Raw genomic sequence first — 26,805 nt, forward strand, 5'->3', positions numbered from 1 at the left:
AAATATTGATATGATATGATAACCATTACAGTCTGTTCTGGTATGGCTATGGTCTGAAGAAGTGGATCTATCCCATGAAAAATTGTCACCAAATAAATTATTTTGTTAGTCTTTAAAGTGCTACGGGACTGCGTTTTTGTTTTGATAGAATATAGACTAAAACATCCTCAATATTTAAGGCACAGAGAACCAAACATAGTTAACCAGGTTGACAAATTAGAAAAAATTGTAATCAAGGTGGGCAAATCAGTAGAGGGGCAGTAGGAGCAGGGGAAGTCAAGAGTCAGATAAAACAAAATATGTAAAAGAATCCATATAATGGCGCAGGTAATCGGCATCCTGGTTCAAAACCTGCGTTGTCAAATTTGAATATAAAAGAGAGTTCAACAGCCTCTCTTTCCAAACCACTGTTAAAGTTCCTTTTCAGAAAAACACAGACTTTCAGGTCATTAACACAACTGCCCCCTCCAATAAGGTGCTGGCTGACAGGTTTGTGAATCAGGAGTGTTTTACGCCTGTTTTATGCCCATTGATTCTTTGTCTAAGGCTGTGTCTACACGTGCCCCAAACTTCGAAATGGCCATGCAAATGGCCATTTCGAAGTTTACTAATGAAGCGCTGAAATGCATATTCAGCGCTTCATTAGCAAGCGGGCGGCAGCGGCGCTTCAAAATTGACGAGCCTTGCCGCTGCACAGCGCGTCCAGACGGGGCTCCTTTTCAAAAGGACGCCACCTTCTTCGAAGTCCCCTTATTCCCATGAGCTCATGGGAATAAGGGGACTTCGAAATAGGCAGGGCCCTTTCGAAAAGGAGCCCCGTCTGGACACGCCGCGCGGCGGCAAGGCTCGTCAATTTTGAAGCGCCGCTGCCGCCCGCTTGCTAATGAAGCGCTGAATATGCATTTCAGCGCTTCATTAGTAAACTTCGAAATGGCCATTTGTATGGCCATTTCGAAGTTTGGGGCACGTGTAGACACAGCCTAAGAGAGTTCGAAGTCTGTCCAATATACAAAGCACGTTGGCATTGTTGGCACATGATGGCATATATGATGTTAGTTGAGGAACATGAGAGTGCGCCCGTGATTGTGAATAACCTGGTTAGGTCCAGTGATGGTGTCGCCAGAAAAGGTCTGTGGATAAAGTTGGCAGCGGGCTTTGTTGCAAGGAAGAGTTCCAGGATTGGTGCTCCTGCGGTACAGACTGCAGTTGCTGGTGAGACTCCTCATGGGGTTGGGTGGGGGGAGGGGGGAAGGTGTCTCTTGGAGAGAACAGGCCTGTCGGAGTTGTGCACAGAGTAACTCATATCCCGGGATAAGGCAGCGGTTCGAGCGCAAGGGCCGCACAAGCAAGTGAATGGGACAGACCACAAAGCGCCCACGCCCCACCTCTCTCCAGGCGGGCTAGTGTGCGCGGGGGGCCAAAAAAGGGTGGGGTCGGCTCCTCGCTCCTGTGGAAGGGGGGGGGGGGGCTTCACCGCCCGCCCTTCAAGTCGTGGGCAGCCCAAGCCCCCTGTCAACGGGCGGGCGGCTGCGCGCGCGCCCCACTTCTGGCGTTCTGGGACTGGCCGGCGCTGGGAGGGGCGCGTGGGTGCTCCGCCTCGGACCAAATCCCTGTTCCAGCCCCGCCTCGCCTCGCCGCCAGCGAGCGTGCATGCGTAGCCCTCAGCTGGTTCCGCGCAGGCGTAGTTCTCCTGGCTCCCGTCCTACGGAAGCGGAAGGAAGGCTCCGCTTCATCCTCTTCCGGTGTCATATCATGTGACGCTTCTTGTCCTTATACAATATGGCGGCCCCCTGGCCGCCCTCCGCCGCAGCTCCGGAGAAGCTGGGGTGAGTCCAGCAGCGCTGTTCTGACAAGCCCTCGCGCCGCGTGGCGCTGGCGTTGCAGAGGTCGCACCTCCGAGCCAGCGCGAGGCCTGGGGCGCTGTCCCTTTGAGAGCCCGCAGCCCCGCCTGTGCTGCCGGGAGCCACCACGACGGGGTCAGCCGCTCTCTGTATCGCGTTTAGTCCGCCCCCCACGCAGCCCTTAGCCCTACCGCTGAGCCGCTGTGGTGGGATTGCCCGCCATGCTCGCCTGGGACAGAGAGTGACAGGTCGGCCCGGGGGGAACCTCTAGTTTAACGGCCAGCATCGAAGCAGGCCGGATGTGTTCAGGGAAAACCTGATAGTTACACTTACTGTTTCTGTTGATGGTGATAAGAAGGGAATAGTCTGAAGACTACAAGGGCCTAAGCAAGGGTGGTCAGTTTTTCTGATTCCAGTTTCTAGAGGAAGATGATAACATGATAAGTAAATAAAAATATTGAGTCTGTACAAAATTATGTGGCTATCTGAATCTGGCCCACAACTCAGCTATTGTCTATCCCTGAGCTAAGGGATTGCAAAGGGCATGGAAAAAAGAACAGGAAGCATGAACCTTCACTGAAGAAATGGGGATCAAGTGAAGAAATTCAAAAAGAGGAAGATGCACTTAGAGTGGATGTGTGAAGAAAATATTTTGACAGCTTTTTTTTGTCAACAGGTTATGTATGAGAAGGTGGCTGTGGGAGAGAGAATCATAGGTGTTCTTAGTCTGAGCAGAAACAAAATTACAGATTTGTACAGTACATGTATTGTGGAAGATGAAGCAGCAGCATTTTTGGATGATGCCTGGATATTTCAACCAAGAAAGGCATATCAACAATGATTTGTTTCTCTTGCCACAGAACCCCATTACAGGCCTGAATTAAAGGAAGGAGAGAGGTAGTGTTAACAGTGACAAAAATCAGTGAAATAGAGGCTTTCATATGGAAATTATTGAGACTTCTATTTTGGCTGAAATAAATTTACCTTGACAGGGAGTCATATTAATGCAGAGCTGTAGGACAAGGGCTGAGAAATGCTATTGGCAAGAATTTAAAATTGGAAAGATAGGGAATTATGTGTTGCATTTATACAGCTATTTAATGTTTAGTGGGGAAAGAGGATAAGGACAGAGTCATAAGAGCCCTGCCCAAGACAAAAATAGAGGAGGAGGAGGACCCATTAGAAGAGGTGCTAGATAAATAATCAAGGAGACATGAGAATAACTAGGAGAGGATGGAGTCAAAAACTGTCAGTGCCAGTCTCATCTTCTCACATATCATAAACCAAAGAAGAATGCAAGGTGTGTGAGATGAGCATTGTAATGTGAAAAGCAGCAGAGAACTCAAGGAGGATGAGATGCTTTTTTTTTTTTTTAACACAACTACGATTATTACTACTGACTAGACACTGTTTTGCTGACAAGTTTTGCTTCTTTTTAAAATCTTACACCTGAAACTTTTATAGAAATACTGCTTCTGTGAATATTTGCAAAAACAGGAAGAAGTCCTGTGGCACTTACGGACTAACAGATTTTTTTTTTTTGAGCATAAGCTTTCATGGGCAAAGACCAGCTTTGTCAGATGCATGTCTAATGAAGCAGGTCTTTGCTGTCAAAAGCTTATGCACAGAAGAAATCTGTTAGTTTTTAAGGTGCTTACATGTCATCTTGTTTTTGTGGCTACAGACTAACATGGCTATCCCTCTGATACTTGTGAATATTTGGTGTTCTTTAGCATCTCTGATTTTCTGCATTTTGTGTTGCTGACAAACTTGTAATTTTTACAATACAACAAAAAATTTTCTGAAGACCTTTCATAATACAAGTGATGTACTTTACTATCTTCAGTCATAAAAAATACAGAGCTATTCTGAAGAAAGAAAAACGAAAGAAAAAGAGACAAGCACTTGCCAGATTAAGAGATTCAGGTAACAGCTAAATCTTTATTATTGTTGCTTTGAAAGGGTGCTCAGTTATTTATTCTTATTTTTAAGAAAAAGAAAGGAAGAATAAAATGGGAGCTTAATTATCTGAAGTTCCAGAAGATGAACAATTTTAAGGATGTTCCAGAAGAATGAAATTTTTAAAATATTAGAAAATCTGAGGATATAGTACACTATTTCCCACATACAGTGTCAGATGACTTTGAAGCTTCTTAAAGGTTTTGTAAATAAATGTTAAGTTTAAGTCTACAGGATTAAAAGAGAGAAGGTACTAGCAAACATATATCTTTGAATACGTGTAATTTTTATGTTTAATTTAAGGGATAACTAATTTTAAAAAGTGTAGCTGTTATTTGGGGGGGGGGGGGGGGGGTGTGTGTGTGTGTGTGTGTGTGTGTGTGTGTGTGTGTGTGTGTGTGTGTGTGTGTGTGTGTGTGTGTGTGTGTGTGTGTGTGTGTGTGTGTGTGTGTGTGTGTGTGTGTGTGTGTGTGTGTGTGTGTGTGTGTGAAGCCCGTGAGAAGAAATTATATTTAACCATATGTAGAAGGACATGCTGTTTTTTCCTCAGAAGTCACAGCAAAAGGTGAACTATTGACTGAAGAGCAGGAATTGGAAGAAGAGGAAAAACAACTTGAGGCTCAAAGGTAAATTAAACTTTAAAGTAATATTGGCAGCTGAAAACTTAAGTCTTTTTCTTTAATTTCATATTGAAATCTGTGACAATTGCTACATATATTTCAAATCAAATTCTATTTTGTCTATATTATGTAGTATATAGTCAAATTTTCCTTAAAACTTAACTGTGGATCCCACTGAGTGTCCTGTGCTCAGGAATTTCAAATAAACTGACTTCTTCGTATCCATAATTTATGCCAAAAGTTAAATCACTAAATTGGAACATTTAAATCAGTTTGTTTTACCTAGTTTTAGCTTCTAGGATAATCAACAAAGAAATGGCTAGCTATTATGGCCACCAAACAAACATATGTCTGATCATATTACATCATGTTCCAGTCCTGCCTAAAATTAATATTGATTTAATTACGGGAAGGCTATCCTAACAAACTCATAATCTGGAAACAGAATAAAAATGGAAGTATAACTGTCTACAGTTGTTTAATTCTATGTTTTTCTAAAACCAAAAGCGTACTTTGGTGTCAAAAGAACATAAATAAGCACCTTTTGGAGGAAATATAATGTTTTTGTAATACGTAGCAGTGTGAACTAATTGTAACTTTAATAACCCTGAAACCCTGGTACATTAAGTATAAACAAAAGTATGGACACTAAATTTCTCTTGGTAAGTAGCATCTGATTTTATTGGTAGGCAAAAACTACATGAGGAGTGGTTACTGAGGGAAAAAAAGGCACAAGAAGACTTCAAGATCAAGAAGGAAAAGGAAGAGGCCACAAGAAGACTTCAGGAAGAAGAGGAGGTGAAGTATAAATTGAGAACAGTGTTTAACTGCACGATACTGCCCATCTCTTAGGAAAAATATTAATGTCTCTGTGTTGTGTAGCAGATGTACAACACCTGAAGGTCCAGTATGTTTATTTTCTTCAGTTTTGATCTTAAATAAATAAGCCATTCATTCCTCACCAAAGGATATCTATCCAGTGCTCTGGGCACCTTTGCCATATATCTAAATACTCATATCTGGAAATGTTACAACCTTAATAGCAGGGTGAATAAAAATCTATTTAAAAATCAAAATAATTTTAAGAGAAATTTTAATATTGTTAAATTTGAACTGACTTAAAATTTAAGTTGAAGTGACAATATAAAATATGTTAAGGCCTATTTTACTGTCATCTATTAAAATAAATTAAATATTTAAGTAATATGTTTGATGAGCTATCAAGAAAGTCAGCCATTGATCTGGTGGAAGTTACTGGCTGAGCACCTGGAATGAGAGTTTGCTGAAGTGCGGCACCAGCTGTTGATAGCAGTGGCTCTTCTGCCTGTTACTCCTGAGGGAATTCTGCACCGTTTCACAGTACAGAATTCTGAGGATATTAACGTATGTAGAACTATTTTTCTGCCACAAAAATGGGCTGCAGTGTTGCTAGCGGCTATAAGGAGTCACTGGACTCAGCAGAGCCTAGCTTGCAGGCTGAAGACACTGCTGGGAGGAAGGAGAGGGAGCTAGAGAGTTCCTGACAGTTGTATTTCCTAATATAACTCAGGAGAGGAGAGGGCAGCATGCAGGAAACTCTGGAATTGAGCAAGCATCAGGCTGAGTTTGGGCAAGGGTGTCTGGGCAAGTGGGAGCGCCACAGTGGGGCTCTCGTTGGGCAGACGTACAAGTATGGTGGGGGTCTGCAGTTGCACACTGGTTTGCGAGGGGTTGTGGGTGTACGTCCCTTCATCTAGGCTTTGGAGGGGAAGAAGGTAGAAAAATGAGAGCTAGTTTGTTATATTGTTAGACATACCTACTGACAGGCATCTTGAAATAAAAAACAAAAGTAATTGAAATGGGCATCATTATGTAGTATTCATTTGACAAATACATTTTTCAGAATTTTGCATAATTTTTAATTTTTTGGCATAAGAACACCCCTAGGAGTACCAGATATAGAAAAGTATCAGAGAGGTAGCCGAGTTCGTCTGTATCTTCAAAAACAACAAGAAGTCCTGCGGCACCTTATAGAGTAACATATTTTGGAGCATGAGGTTTTGTGGGCAAAGACCCACTTCATCAGATGCATGAGCAGGGAGGTGTTTTAGAGGAGGGTTTAAAGAGGGGGTCTCAGTCAAGGGGAGGGCCAGAGTTGACAAGGTCTGGTCAGTCACAGAGGGTGTGGCCCATTATCAGCAGTGCATGTGGGGTTGTGAACATCAAGAGAGGAGAAATCAAGTCAGTTTAGCCAGGGAGGCTGTGACCCATTATCAGTAGTTAATGTGGAGGTGCGAAGGTCAAGAGGGAAGAAACTGCTTTTATAATGGGCCAACCACTCCCAGTCTCTGTTCAGTCCTTGGTTGAGAGAGTCAAATTTGCAAATGAATTGCAGCTCTGAAGTCTCTGGAGTTTATTTTTGAAGGTTTTTTGTTGTAGGACTGCTACTTTTAAATCTGTTACTGAGTGTCCAGGGAGATTGAAGTGTTCTACAGGTTTCTGAACAGACCATGTCAACTCTGGCCCTCCCCTTGACTGAGAATCCCTCTTTAAACCTTCCTCTGAAACCCCCCGCTTATGCATCTGACGAAGCTGGTCTTTGCCTACAAAAGCTTATGCTCCAAAATGTCAGAGATAGAAACAACTTTGTCTTCATCTCAGTTTATTCAGCAAGTTCAGTTAATGGATTGTAGGTTCACTCAAACTAAGAAACCAGTGGGGATTTGCAAAAGCAGAAACGCTTGTTTTCTTCTACCAGTCTTGGTGTGAGAGGATAAGTATGACTAGGTCTAAAATCTTGAAGAATTTGGTGACCAAAAACAATCAGTTCAGTTCATGCTTTACAGGTTGTATTTTCTTTGCTTAATAAGTGAGAGAGTTTTAAATTCAAAACATGTTTGATTATTTTTTCTTATGTATCCAGTGCATTGCTGGTAGTTTTATTTTATAGCAGAAAAGTAAAATGCTGCATTTATGCAAAATTTATTTGAATTTAAATAGATCTTGACAAAGATTGCAGGTTAAAAAAATATAGTATATAAGAAATGCACAAATTATCATTTTTATGATAAAAATGTAAACTGAGTATATTTAAGTCATAATAATTGCTTAAATGTAGATATGTATCCTTTTGGCTTTCAAAAAATACTAAATTTAGTAGAAAGTCTATATTTCATTGTAAATCAGCAAGTTAAGGTAACCAACCAATAAGAATGAGTACTTTGTTAGGAAAATAATTAAAATTTATAAATACAAAACAGGATTAGAACTGACATTTTAAAATCAGGTTTTTTGCTTTTTGATTTAAAACATGATTAAACATGACTCTTTACATTGCTTTGTTTTATCTATAGTTTTACCATGTAGTATTTTTGAAAGACTATTCTTTTAACCATTTACCAAGAAAATGAACAGTTTATTTCTTCTCATGAAGAGAAAGATAAAAGAAGAATGGGAAGAACAGCAAAGGAAGGAGAGAGAAGAGGAGGAGCAAAAACAACAGGAGAAGAGAGAGAGAGAGGTGATGCCTGCACTAGGAGGATAAACACACTGCATATCCTCTTAAAGCACTAGATGTAATAGTCTACAATTATATATAAAAGCTTATCTTTATGTATCTGTTTATTGGAGTTAAAAATGGGGAGTGGTAATAATGGATGGTGTTTTTTTGAGATATGGAAATAGACCCCAAGTATTTAATTGTACTATGGTGAAACCTTATCCTGTGGATAAAAATTAAAAGTAGCTTGGAGTCCTCCAATTTGTGTACCAGTATAAGGCTTCTTATATTACCCTTCCCCTGTAATTACTTGGATTGGGCAAATAAGGTATACTGTTGTTACCAGTTCTCACATCTGCACTTAGCAGCTATGTCTACATGGGCAGCCTCTTTCAACAGATCACATCCACACATAAAATCAGCTTGAAAGAACAAGCTGCTCTGTCAGCAGAGAGCAGCAGGACTGCCCTTTCCTCTGCTGGCAGAACAACTGACCAGGAGCTCTGCAAACAGGGCTGCCCAGGGAACCGGAAGCTGTCTGTGTTGATAGAAGTGTCTACACAGGGACTCTGTCAACAAAACACTGTCGACAGAGGCATTATAGCTAATTGGGAAGAGGTATAAAACTGCCGGCTGAACAGCTGAGTTTTTTCAACAAACTCTCAACAGAGCACTTTAACCACGTAGACATTTGACGAGTTTTGTCAACAAAAGCACAATTTTGTTGGCAGAGGCTCCCTGTATAGACATAGCCACCATGTTTAGGATAACTCTTAATATAGTATTGTATGTTTTTCCTGTACATCTGATCAACTTTAGTGTAACCATTTTAGAGAAACTTCTTGAATTGATTTGGAATTATATTGCTGCTGTTCCTTAACAGTGTTCTTAATCAAAAGATGTTACAGATCCTCTTTACCTGACTCATTCATCAGGATGTATCTTTTTTTATAGTTTTTTGGGTGGAGAAGAACAGAATATTGAAAAGCTGTATAATTAATGCCACTAGAAAAGATGTTTGGTAGAGTACCTGCTTAGAATTTAAAGAGATGGTAGCTGTCTGCCTGGATTTTGTCTTCCAAAGGTCCAAAGTCAGGTGGACCCCTTGCTTTCATTGGGGAGGGGTTATCACAACTTTTTCTGGACTTCAGCTACCTCCTTTCAACTTCTCCAGAGCAGGAAGATATGAAAATTGATCAGATCCTACTGAGTTTCATTCAGAATTGCTTTGTTGTTTCTAATAATGTGATTCAGCCCACAGCCACGTTCAGGAGAGGACAGGACAAGTAGGTTTCTCTCCCGTCTTCAATAACGGAAGATAGTACTGAGGCTACTGTACACAATATTCTCCAGTAGAAGCAAGAGAGGAGCACAGACCGGAATTGTCAGTCTCTTGCTGGAACTACTGAGGAAGTGATAGGGAAGTGACAGCAACCAAGATATTGATATGAGCATCTGGATAAAGTAAAACGGGTGGATGGGAGAAGGGGACAGTAGATTAGTAGGAGGATAAAAGATTGACCCAAATGGAATGAAAGAGTGTAAACTGAAAAAGAAGGAAGGAATGGTTGGATTTGGTTCAGCAATCAGTCCTTACCTGGCCAAGGCAGAATGATGCCCCTCATTCCCTGGGTCAGCAGGAGATGGGAATACTGTGCTGTCTGGATGCAGGAGCAGTTTCATCCACCACTCCCCCCTCCCTCCAACTAATAGTTGCCATGGTGCATGTCTTCTGTGTAGGATTCTAGAGGTCCAAACTAAGATGAATGTCTGAGCAGGACCTCAAGTATGGTGGGACAGACTGAAATGGAGAGAAAATAATAGAAAGATTGAAATGAGAACTAAAAGAGAAGAAAGTGGTAGAAACAAGGTGTTAGTTGTGAATTCCTAGAGTCCGACAGAGAGTGTACTACCAAACTGACAGCAAATGTCACGCTTAAACTAAAGGCAGTATTTATATGTGGCTTCACGCCAGTGGAAATTTGTGAATTGTTGGCCAAACCTGATTCCTCAATTTTTTGTGGCCAACTGGTCGGCTCTGTGTCCTGTTTCAGCTGCTAAATTGCATCAGAATCAATCAAAAATTGCTTTTCAATGTAGGAGATTATGCTTTTCAATGTAAATGATTGCTGTATTTGCACAACAGCTGTATATAACCAACATATGGAGAAGTGGTGTGCATCATTGTGACTGGGAGAAGTGGGTGCATGAGCCAACCGTTATATTTATAAGTGGTTCAGTCCATAAAAAAATTTGAGAACACCCAAGCTAAAATAAAAGCTAAAATCAAAATCAGCCTTTAAACTGAACCTTATGTCTGATATTTGCACGCACAAAAAGAAATTTTGAACTGTGGATGGAAATCCCTGGTATAAGCATAATAAAACTTTTTTTTGCTGTAGATGTTACTCAGTAGGCTCTGTGTATATAAAGAGATCTACAACTAGGAAAATCCAAAATTAATGCGTTAATATTAAAAATGCATTTTAAACTTAAATGGTAACATCCTCTTGTCCTGAATTCCATTTTATATTTATGCTCTTATCAAGCAGAATGTTAATGCCACATATAAGCTTAGCTGTGCAAAGTAAGGTATGGTTCAGTGGCAGCAAAAATAGAGAGAAAGGAAACTACTAATTTGAAAACTATATTTTGTGAAATGCTCTAGCATTTAGATATTAGAAAACGGTCATCTACATTGAAATCTTCTCAGATGTATCCTTTAACAACATTATGCGGGGGGGGGGTCTGACAGTGCAAAGCAAAAATAAAATTTTCAGTATGTTAAAAACCACTGGACTTCTTTAGAGTGTACAGTCATTAAAGATCATGAATTAGGTTCTTAACTACAGAAACCAGATGAGTTACCTCCCTTCAAGGTTTTCACTAGTCCTGTGTTTGCACCATTTATAGGAAGCTGTGCAGAAGATGCTGGATCAAGCTGAAAGTCAGGTATGTTCAGTCTCTTTCCATAAAGAACTAAAAGATGAGTACCATTTTGTTAACTAGTTGATAACTATCATCTGACTTCTGTCTTCTGAAATATTAATCTTTTCTGAAGCGAAGCTAATGGCCTTATATAACTTAATATATAATGGCTTCCATTAGCAATAGACAATGCATTTATTAGCTAGAATATATAATTATGCAAATTTGTGGCTACATGGGAGCAGCACAGCTCTGTATGCGTGTGGCTGTTCAGGAGAACCAGGTCTAGAATGACTGCAGTTTTGCTTTTTGGGCCACTGAAGACATGATATGATGGTATGGCTACTTTCAATAAAAGCAGTCTGCAACAGGAGAGAGAACTGATTCTGAAATAAAGAAGGAACCTCTTGGGTACCTGAAAGAGTGCAGATCTCAAATTGGTAAAAATCTGTAAGGAAGAATATTTGTAATTCATGTTGAGGGTACGAGTCCAGTGCAAGGACTGTGTACCATCATTGTGTGTAAAAATTGAACGCATTTGTTATCTCGCAAGCTCGCTTTTGTAGAGATGGGTTGAATCTGAGTAGTTATCAAGAGCTGTCCATCTTTGGACAGATTAGAGGCACTTTGATCACCACAGAGAACAGTATTTAAAATCCTTGGTTGAAACTTACATGGGTGTCAAAGGAGATAACATTGAATTAGGTAAGGATCAAATTTTGACTCCTTGCTGTTGCATTTTTTTATTTGCAATTTTCTGCTTGTTGAAGTAATTGTATGTTGATGGTGTTTTTGAAACAGCTGGAAAATGGCGCTACCTGGCATAACCCAGAACCCCCAGAGAACATAGGAACGGAAAAAGATAGAGCTAATTGCCCATTTTATATCAAAACAGGTTCCTGCAGATTTGGAGACAGGTAACTGGTTAAATGTTCGGAATATAAAATCGTTTAAGGGGTTAGCTCCTTGGGGATTTCTTGCCGGTTTGTGATCAGATCACCCTATCACTATTGCTGTGTGGGTTTTTTTTGTAGACTTGCTGGATAGGCTTTTGTTTTCCATTACACAGCTGTGAATGGAGAGTAAAAGCAGGAGGCTACCTTTTTGTTATTGGAACATTAAATTGCTAAAAGTCAGATCCCAGTTTTGAGTTGACTCACTGATTCAGCAGAAGCATATGCTGTGGTAGATCATTATGCCATCAGAGTATATCCACTTTTATGTCATTAGTAATGTAATTCTAAAAGAAAATATCCAGTTAGATGTCTTAATTTGCATACACCACACCTAAAGCAGCCACAAAAGCAAGTTAGTGTACATCTGCATCACTGGAACTGTTGTGACTTTCTGGTATCTGTTTGTACAATACACATGATCATTGCACATGATCCATCTAATTTATTAGCCTTTCTCCAAAAGTGGTTTGTTTTGTATCAGCTACTTTAAAGAGACATGCAGAATATCTTTTGTGGATAATTCGTAAGTAACTTAACCCTGGGGAAGCATCTTCCAACCTTTGGCACTTAGTGGGTGACTTCAGTCCAGAATGATGAGAGGTGGTACCACATTTAAACTTCATCCTAGCTATTTCAATTGCAGATGAAGTGTTTACTAGTCAAATTAACATTAACCTATTTTTTAACCTTTGTCTCAATTGTGTCTTGTGCCAGTTAATTCCATGGGTTCCAAGGCCTGACTTTCCTTCCCCTAACCAATAGATGAGAGTAGCTTCATTTACGTCAAGAAGAGTTATTTAGTTTTTCAGAGAAGAATGGAGGGGTTCCCGTAGAAGTAAGACTTGGAAGGATCTCGCAATACATTGTAGAAATTGAACACACACTTCAAAATAGCAGCATTTGAATAAATGCCTTTCATAATTTTTGAAATGTCCCACTGACTGTGTGGCTGTGAACCCTGATGGCATTTGTATATGGCAGGTGGGTTTAAGACTATCCAGAAACTTGTCCATGAATGACCATCTTTAGTCCTTGAAACATGCTGATTCACATGACACTAATGCAGCTCTTTTTTACATTATTTTTTCAACAGCAAATCAGGGCTGTTGATGGGTTTAGATAGCAACGTTTGTGGGGGTAGCCTTTGCTGCAATGAGGGTTTTTTTCCTTTCCCATGAATTATCTAGGTGTTCCCGCAAACATAACTACCCGACATCTAGTCAGACGCTTCTGATCAGAGGTATGTTTGTGACGTTTGGGATGGAGCAGTGTAGAAGAGATGACTATGATACGGATGCGAGCCTTGAGTACAGCGAGGAGGAAACCTACCAGCAGTTTTTAGACTTCTATGAAGATGTGCTGCCTGAGTTCAAGAATGTGGGAAAGGTGATCCAGTTTAAGGTACGCATGTGAGCCTGGTGATAATCACCACCTCTTTCATACCAGCATTGTTCCTTTGCAGTCTTGACTAGCGTACCTCTCAGATGTGCAATATGCCACAGCTAAGTATAATGTACGGTTTTAATTCAAACTGTATACTTCTGATGGTACCTGTAAACTAATCTCTGGGGTCTGGCATAGGACTGCATTTCTTTTAAGAGCACCCTTTTTGTATCTGCAAACCTTCCCAAGCTTATTCTGGGACAAACATATTTATACAATTACCTTCTGAAATAATATGGTTATTTCTCAGATCCCATCTCACTAAGATCTGAGCAGTTCAACATGCTTTCTGATAATTTCCAGGGCTGGAAAATTTTATTAACGACCTAGAAGTCCAAGCCTTATAGCCAAAGTAAAGGTAGCTGTGCTGCTATCGCCATGCATCCCTGGCCTTCCCCCATGTCCCTGGACAAACTGTACCTGTGATAATTTAAAGGTGTAAAATGGTTATGTGCTTGATTTATTTGGAACCTTTCTGTTTAATTTGCTTCTTAAAAAGGTATCTTGCTACTAATAATACTATGTCACAACATTCCCATCTGAACACTATAAATGAAAAGCTAAAAATATTTGAGAAATTGAAATAGTATGAAAATAGAATGTGAATTCTTTGACCAAACACCAGCTGTTCATAGTTGCTGCCCATTTGAGAGGCTTTGCAACTTACTGTGCCAGGTTGCAGAGCGCCTCATTCAAATTTGCTCCTTCATGATGGGCAGGTGGGGGCAGAGGAGGATGAGAAGTCAGATGAGGCCAGGGAGCCGTAGAGTTGAGGCCAAGCTTCCTAGAGGTTTGTCCGAGCTTGGTGCTGAGTGCTGCTGCCTGGACATAGTCCTGCTGGTGCTGGCCTTGCACTTTGCCCTAATGCAGTTTCACCAGGTGATGCCAGGTAGGCCTACCAAGGAGCAGCTGCTGTGGTGGGACCTTGAGGATTTTACCTTCTGTCGCTGTACAGCTGCATCAGAGGATGGGCTTGCAGAGGCCTAAATGAATGAGGTTGGGCTGGGGCTTTTGACTCCCACATGTGCAGGCTTCGGGGCAGGGAAGCGCTGGCAGTACCAGCCCCCCACAGGCTTCCAGGGGTCTCTATGGTGGGGCCAGCTAGGGGCTTAGTTCCTCCACACCAAAACTGCAACTTTATTGAACACCCACAATTCTTTTCTTACAGCCTCATTTATGATCTTGTCCATGAAAGAGAAATATCTTCTTAAGAGTAGTCTTTCCATTTTTATTCTCTCAGCTCTTCCCTTTTGTTGGACTCTCTACCACTCCTACCCCTCTTCCCACCCAGCAGATATTTTTCACTCATTGTACAATACACTTGTCCACTGTAGAGAGTTGTTTTACAGTACAAAATCCATACCTGAACACAATAAATTGCATTGTTGATAGTGAGGCTTTGAGGCTTTACACTGGCTTTTCAGTGGATTTCATTGCACAGAAGTACATACAGAAGTTGAGCTGATGTTCTGCCCTAAGTTGGAAGAGCCAAAACTCAGGTTGGAATGATAATAGTTGAGGATATTGATGCCCTGTCAAGGAATATATTAGCTGAGATAAATGGCTGAAAGACGAGATCTTCTGGTACCAAAGAATTTCAGAAAAGAAAATTCATTGTTGTGAGAGGGAGGACATGCACACAGCAGGAATGCATGGTAACAGAGAGGGAGCCGTGCTAGTCTATATACTATCAATACAAAAAGAGCAGTCAAGTAGCACTTCAAAGACTAACAAAATAATTTATTAGGTGATGAGCTTTCATGGGACAGACCCACTTCTTCAGACCATAGCCAGACCAGAACAGACTCAATGGTTCTCTCTGCCTTGAGTCTGTTCTGGTCTGGCTATGGTCTGAAGAAGTAGGTCTGTCCCACGAAAGCTCATCACCTAATAAATTATTTTGTTAGTCTTTAAAGTGCTACTTGACTGCTTTTTGTTTTAACAGGCATGGGGTCAATATATATCCACTCTGCAAGATGCTTCAGAAGGATAAATACCCACCTATTTTTTTTGAGAAAGTAAAATTGTACAGAAAGCAACGCTCTCTGGATTTGATATCTTGCATCAAGCTCTTACAAAGAATCCTGTGGGAATCACCTAATTCATTCTCAACCGTTCTGCCTGACATGATTATTATGGGACAAAACAACAAATTCTCACCGGTCCAGGTGTACACAGGGCTTCTAAGGCCAGTCCTAATTGTACCACAGTGGTAATTAAACCCACTTTTCAGCAGGTTTATCTAATGTGATGATAAACACATGAAGCTGCAGAGCCTTGTCCACACTAAAGCTACCACTGATTAACTTGCAGTGCTCGGTATTTTTATAAATTTGTATGAATTTCCTATTATGCACACATCTTAGTTCTTGCATGTCCGTGGTTTGATCTGTGGTCCACTAGTGGTAAAAGCTAGTCTGTATCATGCTGCTTTGGGGCCATTCTGCATCTAATGGCTTGAGTTATTTTACACTGTGTCTGAATCAGAAATGTTGACTGTATCACTATTTATTAATAATAAGCTAATAATACATTCTCAAGTATTTCACCTGTAACTATCTGAAAATTCTCTTCCTAAGCATTTTCTACCTGGATAACTATTATGTTATCAGCAGCTTAAATCTAAAATAACACAACTATGTAAAATTTCAAAGACGGGAAACTCTATTTGTACAAACAAAACCATGCCAGCAAAAGAGCTTTTAAATCACTTTCAGTGGAATGAAGCCAGCTTTGTGGTACAATACAGGAAAGAATATAACTGCAAGGGCTAAATATTTAACAGGTGTTTGCAGAGTAGCCACCTTCGTCCTGTTTTTTAAACTGAGCTTCTTTTTCATCCAAATTAGAATTAGATGGTCTTCTGTGAATTTAAGAATTACTGCTGAGTGCACACATTAGAACTGGGGTTTCTAGCATTTTTTAAAAGGATGGTGACCCCAATTACTTTTTACACTTATGGTGATTTAGTTTTCGCTGTTGCTCCCATTGCCTTCCAAAATATCAAAATTTTCCAGTGCTAGCACTGCTTGTCTATTTTTATTAACCTTTATTTTTCACTTCTGTCATTTTTTTTGCCATCTCCTTATGTACTTCCCTCTTGTCTTGTTAGTTTTTCCTCTCCCATATTAGGCTGTTTCTACACAGGCCACTTCCTTCTGAAGCGGCATGCTAATACAGGGAGCAAAATATGCTAATAAGGTGTAGATGCAAATTCCCCGTGCCTCATTAGCATAACGCCACGTGATTTGGAGTTCGGAAGACCGTTCTTCTGGGCTCCAAAACGCTGTGTAGAAGTGTGGCCCCCGGGTGGGCTTCAGGAAAGAAGTCCTTCTTCCGGAGGCCCCTTCTTCCCAAAAAAGCCGAAGGAAGTGGCTTGCGTAGAAATGGCCTTTAGTGTTTTTAATTATGAGCATTAGCAGCTCGTAACACAAGTTAAAAGTCCAGCTGGTGTTGACTGTGGTATTGGTAAAATCTTGTAGTCCAGCTGTACAGAACATCATGAAATCGGGAGGATTAATTATGTGGTGACACATCAGTGTAGACTACCCAACAGTTCTACAGAGAATAAAATAGAACCTAATTAACAGCATGAGGTATGCAGAGGTGTGTGTATATTTATATATGTTCAGTTAAAAGCTGTCAGCTGTAAGGGGAAATGGGAAATCCTGTGCCTAACATTAAATCAAACCATTTTAAACGTTTAAAACACACAGAATGTTTTTTTTAAAAAATGAACCACCATTTAATCAGATCTGAGTATTCAGTTTTATTAAACCTATATGTAAAAACTAAGGTAGATGAATTGATAAATAAAATACATTTGCATTCTTGTCAGCCAAGGTTTGAGCTACATTGGTGAGTGTAGTTCCATCATGAATGAGCTATTGTGGATCTCTCAATTTTTCAAAAGTCCTTAATCGAACATTTTATCTCCTCTTAGGTCAGCTGCAACTTTGAGCCTCACCTGCGGGGAAATGTGTACGTTCAGTACCAGTCGTAAGTGGATTGCAATTAACTTCTTTATGACACTTGATAATTGAATACTCCGTAAGTGGTATCCCAGTAATAAAATTTTACTTCTTTCTGTTAGCCGCTAAAAGGTTTAAAACCTTATTTCCATTTTACTTAAACCCTATTTTATCTAAATGACTAATTCCCACACTGCAATAAGAGTCCAAATGTAACAAAGAACAGAAGTTAAAGAATTGTATAATGGCACAGTAATGCTGCATATTGCACTATCTTTAAAGGGAGCGAGACTGTCAAGAAGCCCTTACTCTGTTCAATGGGCGATGGTATGCAGGACGACAGCTTCAGTGTGAATTTTGCCCAGTGACAAGGTGGAAAACTGCTATTTGTGGTATGTCAGTGATTAGTCTTTATATAAGGAGAAGTGTCTTATTACTGAAAGGTTTACTATAGAACTGAAAAATTAAGCAATGTCTTGCAGGCCTTCAAACAAGAAGACATCTGCATAAAATTATAGATGATGAACTTTCTGGGGTGGAAGGCGACGATTAGAAGAATTGCTTTAACTCCACTACACAAGCTTTGGGGAAGGAAGCGAATATGGTGTCCAACTGAAACTGTAGGGGGTGTGGAGGGTTAGGAAATGCCTGTAGTTAGGATGCAAAATCACCCTGAACCTTTACGAAGAGTGCTTTGGGATTACAGATTCCAAAGCAGGCAGGATGTCTGTTTCAGGCCTCATTCAAAACTAACAACCTAGTTAGGTTCTGAAATGTTAAACTATAGGTTCTTTATAATGATGCTCCTAAGGGAATTCTGCACATGCACAGAATTCATGTCCCGTGCAGATTTCTTTTTTTTCTGAAAAAGGGGCAAAAGGAATCCATACAACCCACCCCAGATTTCTTCCCCATTTGCAGAAAGCTCTGCAACACCCCACTTTCACTGCCTGTACCCATTGTTCCTCAACTGTGGGGGGACAGATCCCAATAGGGGGACCTGCTCCTCCATCTGCCTAATGTCCCATATATACAGATCCTGCTGCTGAGCCTCACACCCCTGCATTCAGAACTTCCCGGGCAAGCCCCACTTCCCCTCCACCACTCTGCTGAGCCATTAGCACCTGAATACCCACCAAGCCACACTCCCACAGCACTGGGAAACCTTCTGAGCTCTGTTTCTGGCGCCTCCCCACCCCCCGCCCCAGTGTGACTGAGCCCCAGCTACTGTCAGCTGGACCCCCTGCAGAATTCCATTACTATTTCACCCAGATCCCACACTAAGCTGCCTGCTCCTGGATTGCCTCATGAAGAGCAAACACTCAACCCATACCAGGATCCCTCCACACTACATCCTTCCAAACTTGGATCCTGCCCTCCTATGCCTGCCTGCACACATGGGCTACGTCTACACGTGAAGCCTACTTCGAAGTAGCCTATTTCTATGTGGAGACATCGAAATAGGCTATTTCGATGAATAACGTCTACATGTCCTCCAGGGCTGGCAACGTCCATGTTCAACATCGACGTTGCGCAGCACCACATCGAAATAGGTGCAGCGAGGGAATGTCTACATGCCACAGTAGCACACATCGAAATAAGGGTGCCAGGCACAGCTGCAGACAGGGTCACAGGGCGGACTCAACAGCAAGCCGCTCCCTTAAAGGGCCCCTCCCAGACACACTTGCACTAAACAGCACAAGATACACAGAGCCGACAACGAGTTGCAGACCCTGTGCATGCAGCATGAATCCCCCGCTGCAGCAGCAGCAGCCAGAAGCCCTGGACTAAGGGCTGCTGCACACGGTGACCATAGAGCCCCGCATGGGCTGGAGAGACAGCGTCTCTCAACCCCCCAGCTGATGGCCACCATGGAGGACCCCACAATTTCGATGTTGCGGGATGCGCAACGACTACACGGTCCCTACTTCGACGTTGAACGTCGAAGTAGGGAGCTATTCCCATCCCCTCATGGGGTTAGCGGCTTCGACGTCTCGCCGCCTAACGTCGATGTTGACATCGAAATAGCGCCCAACACGTGTAGCCGTGACGGGCGCTATTTCGAAGTTAGTGGCGCTACTTCGAAGTAGCATGCACGTGTAGACACGGCTATGGAGAGGCAAGGCCCTGGGGTTAGGCCCAGTCTTTGTACTGGTCAGAGTTGGATGCATCCTCACTGCTGAAATCCGTGTCTGTGCAGTGGAGAGGGACCTACTCAGTGATCTCCCACCTCCATGCAGCTAGTGGCCTGTGTTCCCCTCTGCCACTTGGGAGATTTTCCAGGATTTTAAAATAATGAGGGCAGAATGTCATCAGCAGTAATTACGATCAGTGTTACCTCTCTGTCGCTGATTCATCCCTTAGTCTAGTTACCATTCTAAATGTACAAACACACCCCAAGTTATAAACATCCAATTTACAAAGAGCTGCACATACAAATGAAAGCTCACTTGCAGCCTAAGGGGAGCAGCTAAGTGGCACAGTGGGTAGAGACCTATGCCAGTGCTGTTCAAACCACTCAGGAGGATCAGGTGGTGCTTGTGCAGCCAATGGCTGCAGAGAAGAGGTGCTTTGAAGGGGAAACCACTGCTTCTCTCCAGCCTCTGGCTGCATGGCCACACCCTGCTCTGCAGTCCTCTGGTCTGCACTCGTTTTACTTGCCACCTCCTGGTGAGGAGGGGCTGCGTGCGGTCCAGGGGAGGGGGGCACACGTGATAGCGGATGGCCACATACCCCAAGATAGGTAGAGCGTGTTGGCAGCCAAAGGATGCCCAGAAGTTCCCTTCAGAATCTTCACCTACATCCTCCTTCTCTAATTAAACCTGCCTCTTGTTAAGCACGAGCTTTTAAGGTAAAATAAACTATTTCTACTATTTTTTTTATTGCAAATACTCAGTATTTCAGCTACATTATGGGTTAAATAGGGTTTTGTGTTCTAGCCCGGGAACCTACCTATCATTCATAACATTCATCAGTGGGTAGCCAAGTTAGTCTGTATCTTTAAAAACAAGACGTTCTGTGGGACCTTATAGACCAACAGATATTTTGGAGCATAAGCTTTCCTGGGCAAAGACCCACTTCGTCAGATGCACGAGTGGGGAACTGCCAGAAGAGGCTATCCAAACCAGCAACTGGCAAACTAAGTTTTGGAACATGACCTATTCGTAAATTGGGGGCTTCCAGTGTTGGTATAGAGCAAAAAATTGTTATCTTCAGGATAGCTGTCAAACTAAGACTGCATCTACACTACGAGATAAATTCGAATTTAAGGCAGTTAACTCGAAATTACCAGGTGACTGTCTTCACTTTAACTACCATTAGCTCGATTTTTGGACGCACTCATACTGAGATTACAATATTGCAGTTACCTGACAGGTACAGCATCACTTTCAAATTGAGAAGTTTGATTAAAGGCCACTGTGGAAGTGCCCCATCTTAAAATTGAATTTTAGTCTCCACAAGTACCTTGTATGTATCCCACAAATCTATGAGCTGCACCTGGCTTCCAGCTCCCTGCTACAAGCAGGAGTTGGGAGACTGACCAGGGCTGCTGCACTGTCAGTTTCCCAGGTCCCGCAGCTTGGGGAAGCCAGAAAATTTACGAGGGCTGCTGCGCTATGAGTTTCCCAGGTCCCCCCGGCGCCGGTGACCTGCAAAACTGACAGCGCTGTTGACCTGGTTCTTGGCTCAGATGCAGGGCTGAGGGAACTGTGGGCTAGGTTCCCACAATGCACTGCTTCAGCAGTCGATGTTTGCTGACTTCAGTGTGGAAGCAATCTGTCGAATTTGTTGGGAGCCTGTGGAAAGTGAGGGTACTCAAAATGGAATTTAAAAAAAAACTGGCATTATAAAATCTATTTTAATAAATTCAAATTTATCTTATGAAGACATAGCCTAAGAGAGGTCAGTCCTTCAGATTAGCAGCTGGTTTACTCATGCTTTTATCTAAAATCCCTGAGATAAAACTAACACCTGCACCACCCAGTTTACATAACTAGGGTATGTAAATGAATAAATAAACAAACAAACATTTATATAAATAAAGTGTTACATAAAATTACTGGCTTTAGCTTTCAGATATTCTAGTATCAGGATGGATGTGTTGCTTGACTAAGATTATGAAGTGTAATCTTGGAAAGAACTGAAGGTTTTGTTCTTTTCTAGATGAGGTCGATAAGCACAGAATGGATATCTATAGGGGAAAAACAAAAGAATTAGGTGCAAAAATTCCTCCAACTTCTGTCCTATGTAGCTGATTCATCAGTTTTCATTTCATTTTTTTCTATGTTTCTATTAAATTCTCATCATGTAAGTTTACTTTTATCACAATTTTCCAGAGCTGAAGAAGTGAGTCTGTCCCAGAAAAGCTCATCACCTAATAAATTATTTTGTTAGTCTTTAAAGTGCTACAGACCTGTTTTTATTTTGTGGAGATACAGACTAATAGGGCTATCTCTGTGATCTTTAACACATTTAATGAAAATATTGCATTAAATATTTGGTTGCCTTTAAAGAATATTACCAATAACCTTTTATAAATAAATAATTTTTAAAAAATGTGTTGCAGGTTTATTTGAAAGGCAGAAATGCCCAAGAGGGAAACACTGCAACTTTCTTCATGTATTCAGAAATCCACACAATGAGTTCTGGGAAGCCAATAGAGACATACATATTTCCCCTGAGCGGACCAGTCAGTCAGCTAAAAACTCTGAAAGGAGAAACAGAACAGGTCATCATGAGGATTATTACAGCAAATCAAGACGACGGAGCAGCCCTAGCCCAGATCATTCCTACAAAAGAAATGGAGAATCAGATAGGAAAAAAAGTAGCCACAAGAGCAAGAAAAGACGGCAGTCTGGCAGGTCAAGAAGTCGGGAACGAAGACGGTCACGTAGTAGAGGGAAGAAGAGGAGAGGGCGTAGTCACAGCAGAAGCCATAGTTGTACACGTGGTCATAGTAGAAGCCGAAGTAAAAGTTCCTCTCGTTCCAGGAGTCGGGGCAAAAAGAGTTCACGCAGCAGGGGCAGAAGTAACGACCCACCTCCAAAAAAGTGAGAGTGCTTTTGAGTTGCCGCATGAGCAAATTAGTTTTACTAAAGATATCGTCTGTGCTGTGGGTGGGCTATGTACCAAGAATAATGTTGTACTACATTAGGGTGTATCTTGTATTTAAAATGAGTATCTTAATAATAAACTAAAGCTTGTTTTGATCTTGAGATGGTACAGAATAATTTAAATTTATCACAGGAATGTATCCTGAGGTCAGGGATCAAATTCTCCCATCAGGGAAGAAAGTTCCTGGAGCTGCTCCTTTCAAACAAGAGGAATGGGGTGCCATTCACATTTTGAAAGTCACTTTGCCTCTCCTGCTAGTAACACTGAGCAAATTCTGTATGTAGGACTAGCATAGAGATGGTTCTGCTTAGGGAATGAGGTGCAAACCAGAACAGAAGGAACAAGAGGAAGTGCACAGGTGCTTCAATGGTAGCCCTCACCAGTATTGTGTTCCTTAGAGCTAGCTGACAAGATCTGGTGCTTGTATCCTAGAGCAGTGAAGGGAAATACCTTGGCTAGTTCTCATCCTAGCTTTTGTGCCTGATAGACCAAAAGAGGCAGCTTGCTTTTTAGATCATAAATGTTAAATGTCTTTCCTCATATTTGAAAATGGAAGAACAAACAAAACTCAGCAAGATAACTGGTGCGTAAGTCGAAGCAATAAGGTACAGGTATGGCAATAGAAAATGGAGAGGAAGGAGTTAAGTAAGGACTAAAGATTACTGCAGAGATACTATAAACCAAAATGCTGGAGTGTTAATTAAGTGCAGTGGTTGAAGAAATGAATTAAGTTTGTATACAAGAATAATAAATAAATGTAGTGCTGCTAGGATTTCCTCAGTTCAGTTCTTTATAATGCTTCCTGTGGAGTATGCTGCCATTAATGAGCTTAGGTGAATTGCTTTGGACAAAGTGGTGGTAAAATAATATCTGGAAATAAGTTTATAGGGCTAGCTGGGGTGTAATTAGTGTTTAAAACCTTCATTTGCATTCTAAATGGATGTTTGAAACTGCTATTATCTTGGGATGTACTACAGTACTTAAGGAGAGATTTTCAAAGACCACTTAGGAACCTCCCTCCTACTGACTTTTTTTCAGATGGGACCTGTGAACTTAATTGTTCTTGAAAATATACCCCCATCATGCAGATAAGTGCTTATAGCCACACTGTTAAATAGAAAAGGAAATATTTATTCCAACCTTAACTTGGTGCAGTGTCTTCTAAAGCTTTGACCCTGCATCAGTGGTTAATATCAGTTGTGCATTAAGCAGCAGCTGTTGTACTTACCTCCACATTGAAGCTGTTTGGGTATGCATTCAGCACCAAAAACTAGACTGCCACAGATTTGTTATGGCCTTGAAGTGTTAGCATTTTTTTCCCCAACTTCTCTCCTGCTTCTGCGCTACGGTGAGGAGGGATAGATCAGTGGTTTGAGCATTGGCTTGATAAATGCAGGGTTGGGAGCTCAATCCCTGAGGCCATTCACCAGTCAGTGGCAAATGACCTTCAGTGGTCCTTTTGAGCTCTGAGATGTGTATTTCCACCATCTGTCGCATAACACTGTGAAATCTATGCATGTGAGGAAGATTGAGAATCAATCAGCCATGTGCATGATTTCCTGTAATTGCTCACTAAGCTGCAGCATAATGTTTAATTTATTTAACGTAAGCTTAAATTTTGCAGGAAAAAGAGCACAAGGTGGACTTACCAAAGAACTAAATTCAGTGGATGGATTTTCTGTTACAAGTATTTCTAATGCCATTGTACCTTATGAAGATTTTACAAAATGCAGTAGTACATGCAGAGCTCCTATCATGCAGTATCCTAAAGAAATGACAATAGAGTCCTGGTGGGCTAGATACTGTACAGAGCTCCATCAGGCTTGCAATCTAAGACAACACCCCCCAAATCCCGAATGAGTGCATTTCAAGCTAGCAAGCGCAGGCCATTGCCAAGATTCCTCTTCCTCTCCCCTCTAAACAAGACTTAATCCTGGTGGAATGTACTTTAAAGAGGGCTCCTGTACATGCTCTGAGGAAATGCTGCAGCAACTCATTTTATAGCATAAGTCTGAGAAGTATTTAAAGTTACTGACTCAGCTGCAGGGTAAAAAAAATTAGACTTTTTTCCATCTCCTCAGGCACTCTTGGTTCTCCAGCTTATAACAGGACACACTAACATAAAACATGAGAACACTTAACTCTAACTTTTGCCCTCCATGCTTAGAGGACAGATTGATAGTCCTCTGTATTTACACTATTGTCTTAGAAGCCCACACAACTGTTCAACAGTGACACCTGTCCACCATTTGTCTTTCCCTGTAGTGTGTGTCAAAGAATGGTAACTGCAGCTATACTGCACGTCAGCCAAATTAAATTATTCCTTATCCCAGGTCAATAGCTTTCAGAAGCATAGTAGTTGCATGCTGGTTAGTATCAAGTGCTGCCTTTGAGCATGGGTACCTTACCTAGAGGACTGTGAGAGCGCACACAGCTTTCTTTGCAGTGGGTATGAAACAGACTACTGATTTTCACGTTACGCTACCTCCCCCAGCTCCTCAAATACACCATGCTACTGTGACCACTACTAGAATATAGCAGCCAGTAGTTCAAGAGTGTTAGTAACTGGAAGAGGGTTCAAATAAGATAATTAAGGGAGTGGAAAACATGTCTTGTAATGGCAGATTCAAGAAGTCCAATCTGTTTAACTCAAAGAAATGATTAAAGGGTGACTGGGTAAGTCTGAGTACCTTTATGAGGAGCAAAAGTGAGAAAGATAGCTCTTCAGGCTAGCAGATAAGATAAAACAGCTAGCAGTTGAAGCTACATGATTTGACTAGAAAAAAGATGCAGTTTTTAAATGAGCATAATTAACCACTGCATAAGTTAGCACAAGTGTGGTAGAGCATCACTGGACTTTTTAATCAAAATTTGGTGTTCTTGACATGTGCTCTATACCTGTGCAAGCAGGAATTAATGCAGAATAGTAGTTTGCATTGCCTGATATACATCAGGCTAAATGATAAATGGGGGCCTTATTTATAAACCTCTCTTAAAAATGCTTTACCAAGGCAGGTTAGCAGCAGGATACAGGGCTCCAGAATAGCAGCCTGCAAAAATCAACATCCCTTCCTGTAAGCTATGGAGTTGGTATGCCACTCACCTTTGTTGCAGCTTCATAGGACATAAATGGGGTCAGGGAGGAAGAAGCAAGTAGAGAAAATTGAGAGGAACAAGTCACTAAAGTAATTTTTTTTGGGGGTGGGGGGAAGAGCAGATGAAAGGGTGTATATTCAAGTTCTCTTGTTAGTCTGGCTAAATGGGTGTCATGAGGAGGAGGGAGAAAATGTATTCTTGGCCTCTGAGGATAGAACAAGTAGTAATGGGCTTAAACTGCAGCAAAGGTGGTTTAGGTTGGACGTTAGGAAAAAGTTCCTAACAGTCAGGGTGGTCAAACACTGGAATATATTGCCTAGGGAGGTTGTGGAATCTCCATCCCTTGAGATATTTAAGAACAGGTTAGATAAATGTCTATCAGGGATGGTCTAGACAGTACTTGGTCCTACCATGAGGGCAGGGGACTGGACTCGATGACCTCTCAAGGTCCCTTCCAGTCCTAGTTTTCTATGATTCTATGGCTGATCTATGATAGCCTGGTCACAGAAAACATCTCATTGTAGGGATGTGGGTTTATCACTTCACTGAAATATGAACACAAATCAGAACATCCTCCCACTTCCTAAGACAAGCAGAACAGAACTTTTACAATGCTGGTACCACAGGAGATCAAAAGATAGACTCCAAATTACCAGAAAACTGGATTTCTATGAAAGCTGGCTATAGAGGTAAATTTTGCAACATGGCAGAACCCTACTTATAAATTAGAGAATGAGGTTAGCCTGAAGCTGATTTATACCCCTTAGTGCTGTGTCTCGGTCTATCCTTCAACACTTTGAAATATATTCTGCAAGGCATTCACCTTGAAATTCTTTAGTTATTCAATGCTCTGTATTCCAAGAACAGAAACTTTATGGAATAGAAAAAAAGATGATTAAGTAGAAAAACTTGCTTTCATCTCATCCTTGGCAGAAATCTTTAGAGGAAGGTACTAATGAGTTTCCATATTTTTCCCCCCCTTCAGGTAAAGTCAAGTGGAATTCAGACAAGCATCTTAGTGCTCCCTTTTTGGAAAAATGAGGAGTGGTTTCTCCCACTTAAAGAAATACTCCATATGAAATTAGGACTTTGTGTACTGTACTGAACTCCCTCTATTCTAGTCAAGACATGGAATGCTGTATTTTATTATCCAGATCACCTTCAGTTAATGTGTTTTTGGTATTAACTCTTCAATTAAATAGCACCATAACCTAAATATCCATTTAGACAAAATTTCTTTGAAGTGTTCTGTGTGTGACTTAAGTTTTCACTTACCTGGTAATTTGTTTCTGTAAAATTTGTGTAATAGTTGTAAATAAATGGAATCCCTGAGTATATATTAAACATTTTAAATAAAGTTTAATGCAACCCAAGTGCCGTAGTGCAGTTTCACTATGC

General features: G+C 41.2%; 1 protein-coding gene across 1 annotated transcript; it reads left to right on the forward strand.

Moving 5' to 3' along the window:
• Positions 1-1,763: 1,763 nt before the first annotated feature.
• Positions 1,764-26,799, forward strand: ZRSR2 (zinc finger CCCH-type, RNA binding motif and serine/arginine rich 2). The gene is made up of 12 exons (XM_074993489.1): positions 1,764-1,826; positions 3,688-3,767; positions 4,351-4,426; positions 5,110-5,218; positions 7,833-7,919; positions 10,812-10,850; positions 11,628-11,743; positions 12,970-13,183; positions 17,169-17,224; positions 17,479-17,588; positions 21,764-22,247; positions 26,393-26,799. The coding sequence occupies exons 1-12, from the start codon at positions 1,780-1,782 to the stop codon at positions 26,394-26,396; spliced, it is 1,422 nt and encodes a 473-aa protein (XP_074849590.1). The 5' UTR covers positions 1,764-1,779; the 3' UTR covers positions 26,397-26,799.
• The last annotated feature ends 6 nt before the right edge of the window (positions 26,800-26,805 follow it).

The sequence above is a fragment of the Carettochelys insculpta genome, chromosome 1 (assembly GCF_033958435.1).
Source record: "Carettochelys insculpta isolate YL-2023 chromosome 1, ASM3395843v1, whole genome shotgun sequence".
Lineage (NCBI taxonomy): Eukaryota > Metazoa > Chordata > Testudines > Carettochelyidae > Carettochelys > Carettochelys insculpta.

Coding starts and splice junctions, on each gene's coding strand:
- ZRSR2 (XM_074993489.1), top strand. CDS start 1,780: ATGGCGGCCCCCTGGCCGCCCTCCGCCGCAGCTCCGGAGAAGCTGGG. Junction 5,219..7,832: donor GACTTCAGGAAGAAGAGGAG/GTGAAGTATAAA, acceptor CTTCTCATGAAG/AGAAAGATAAAAGAAGAATG. Junction 11,744..12,969: donor TCCTGCAGATTTGGAGACAG/GTAACTGGTTAA, acceptor TGAATTATCTAG/GTGTTCCCGCAAACATAACT.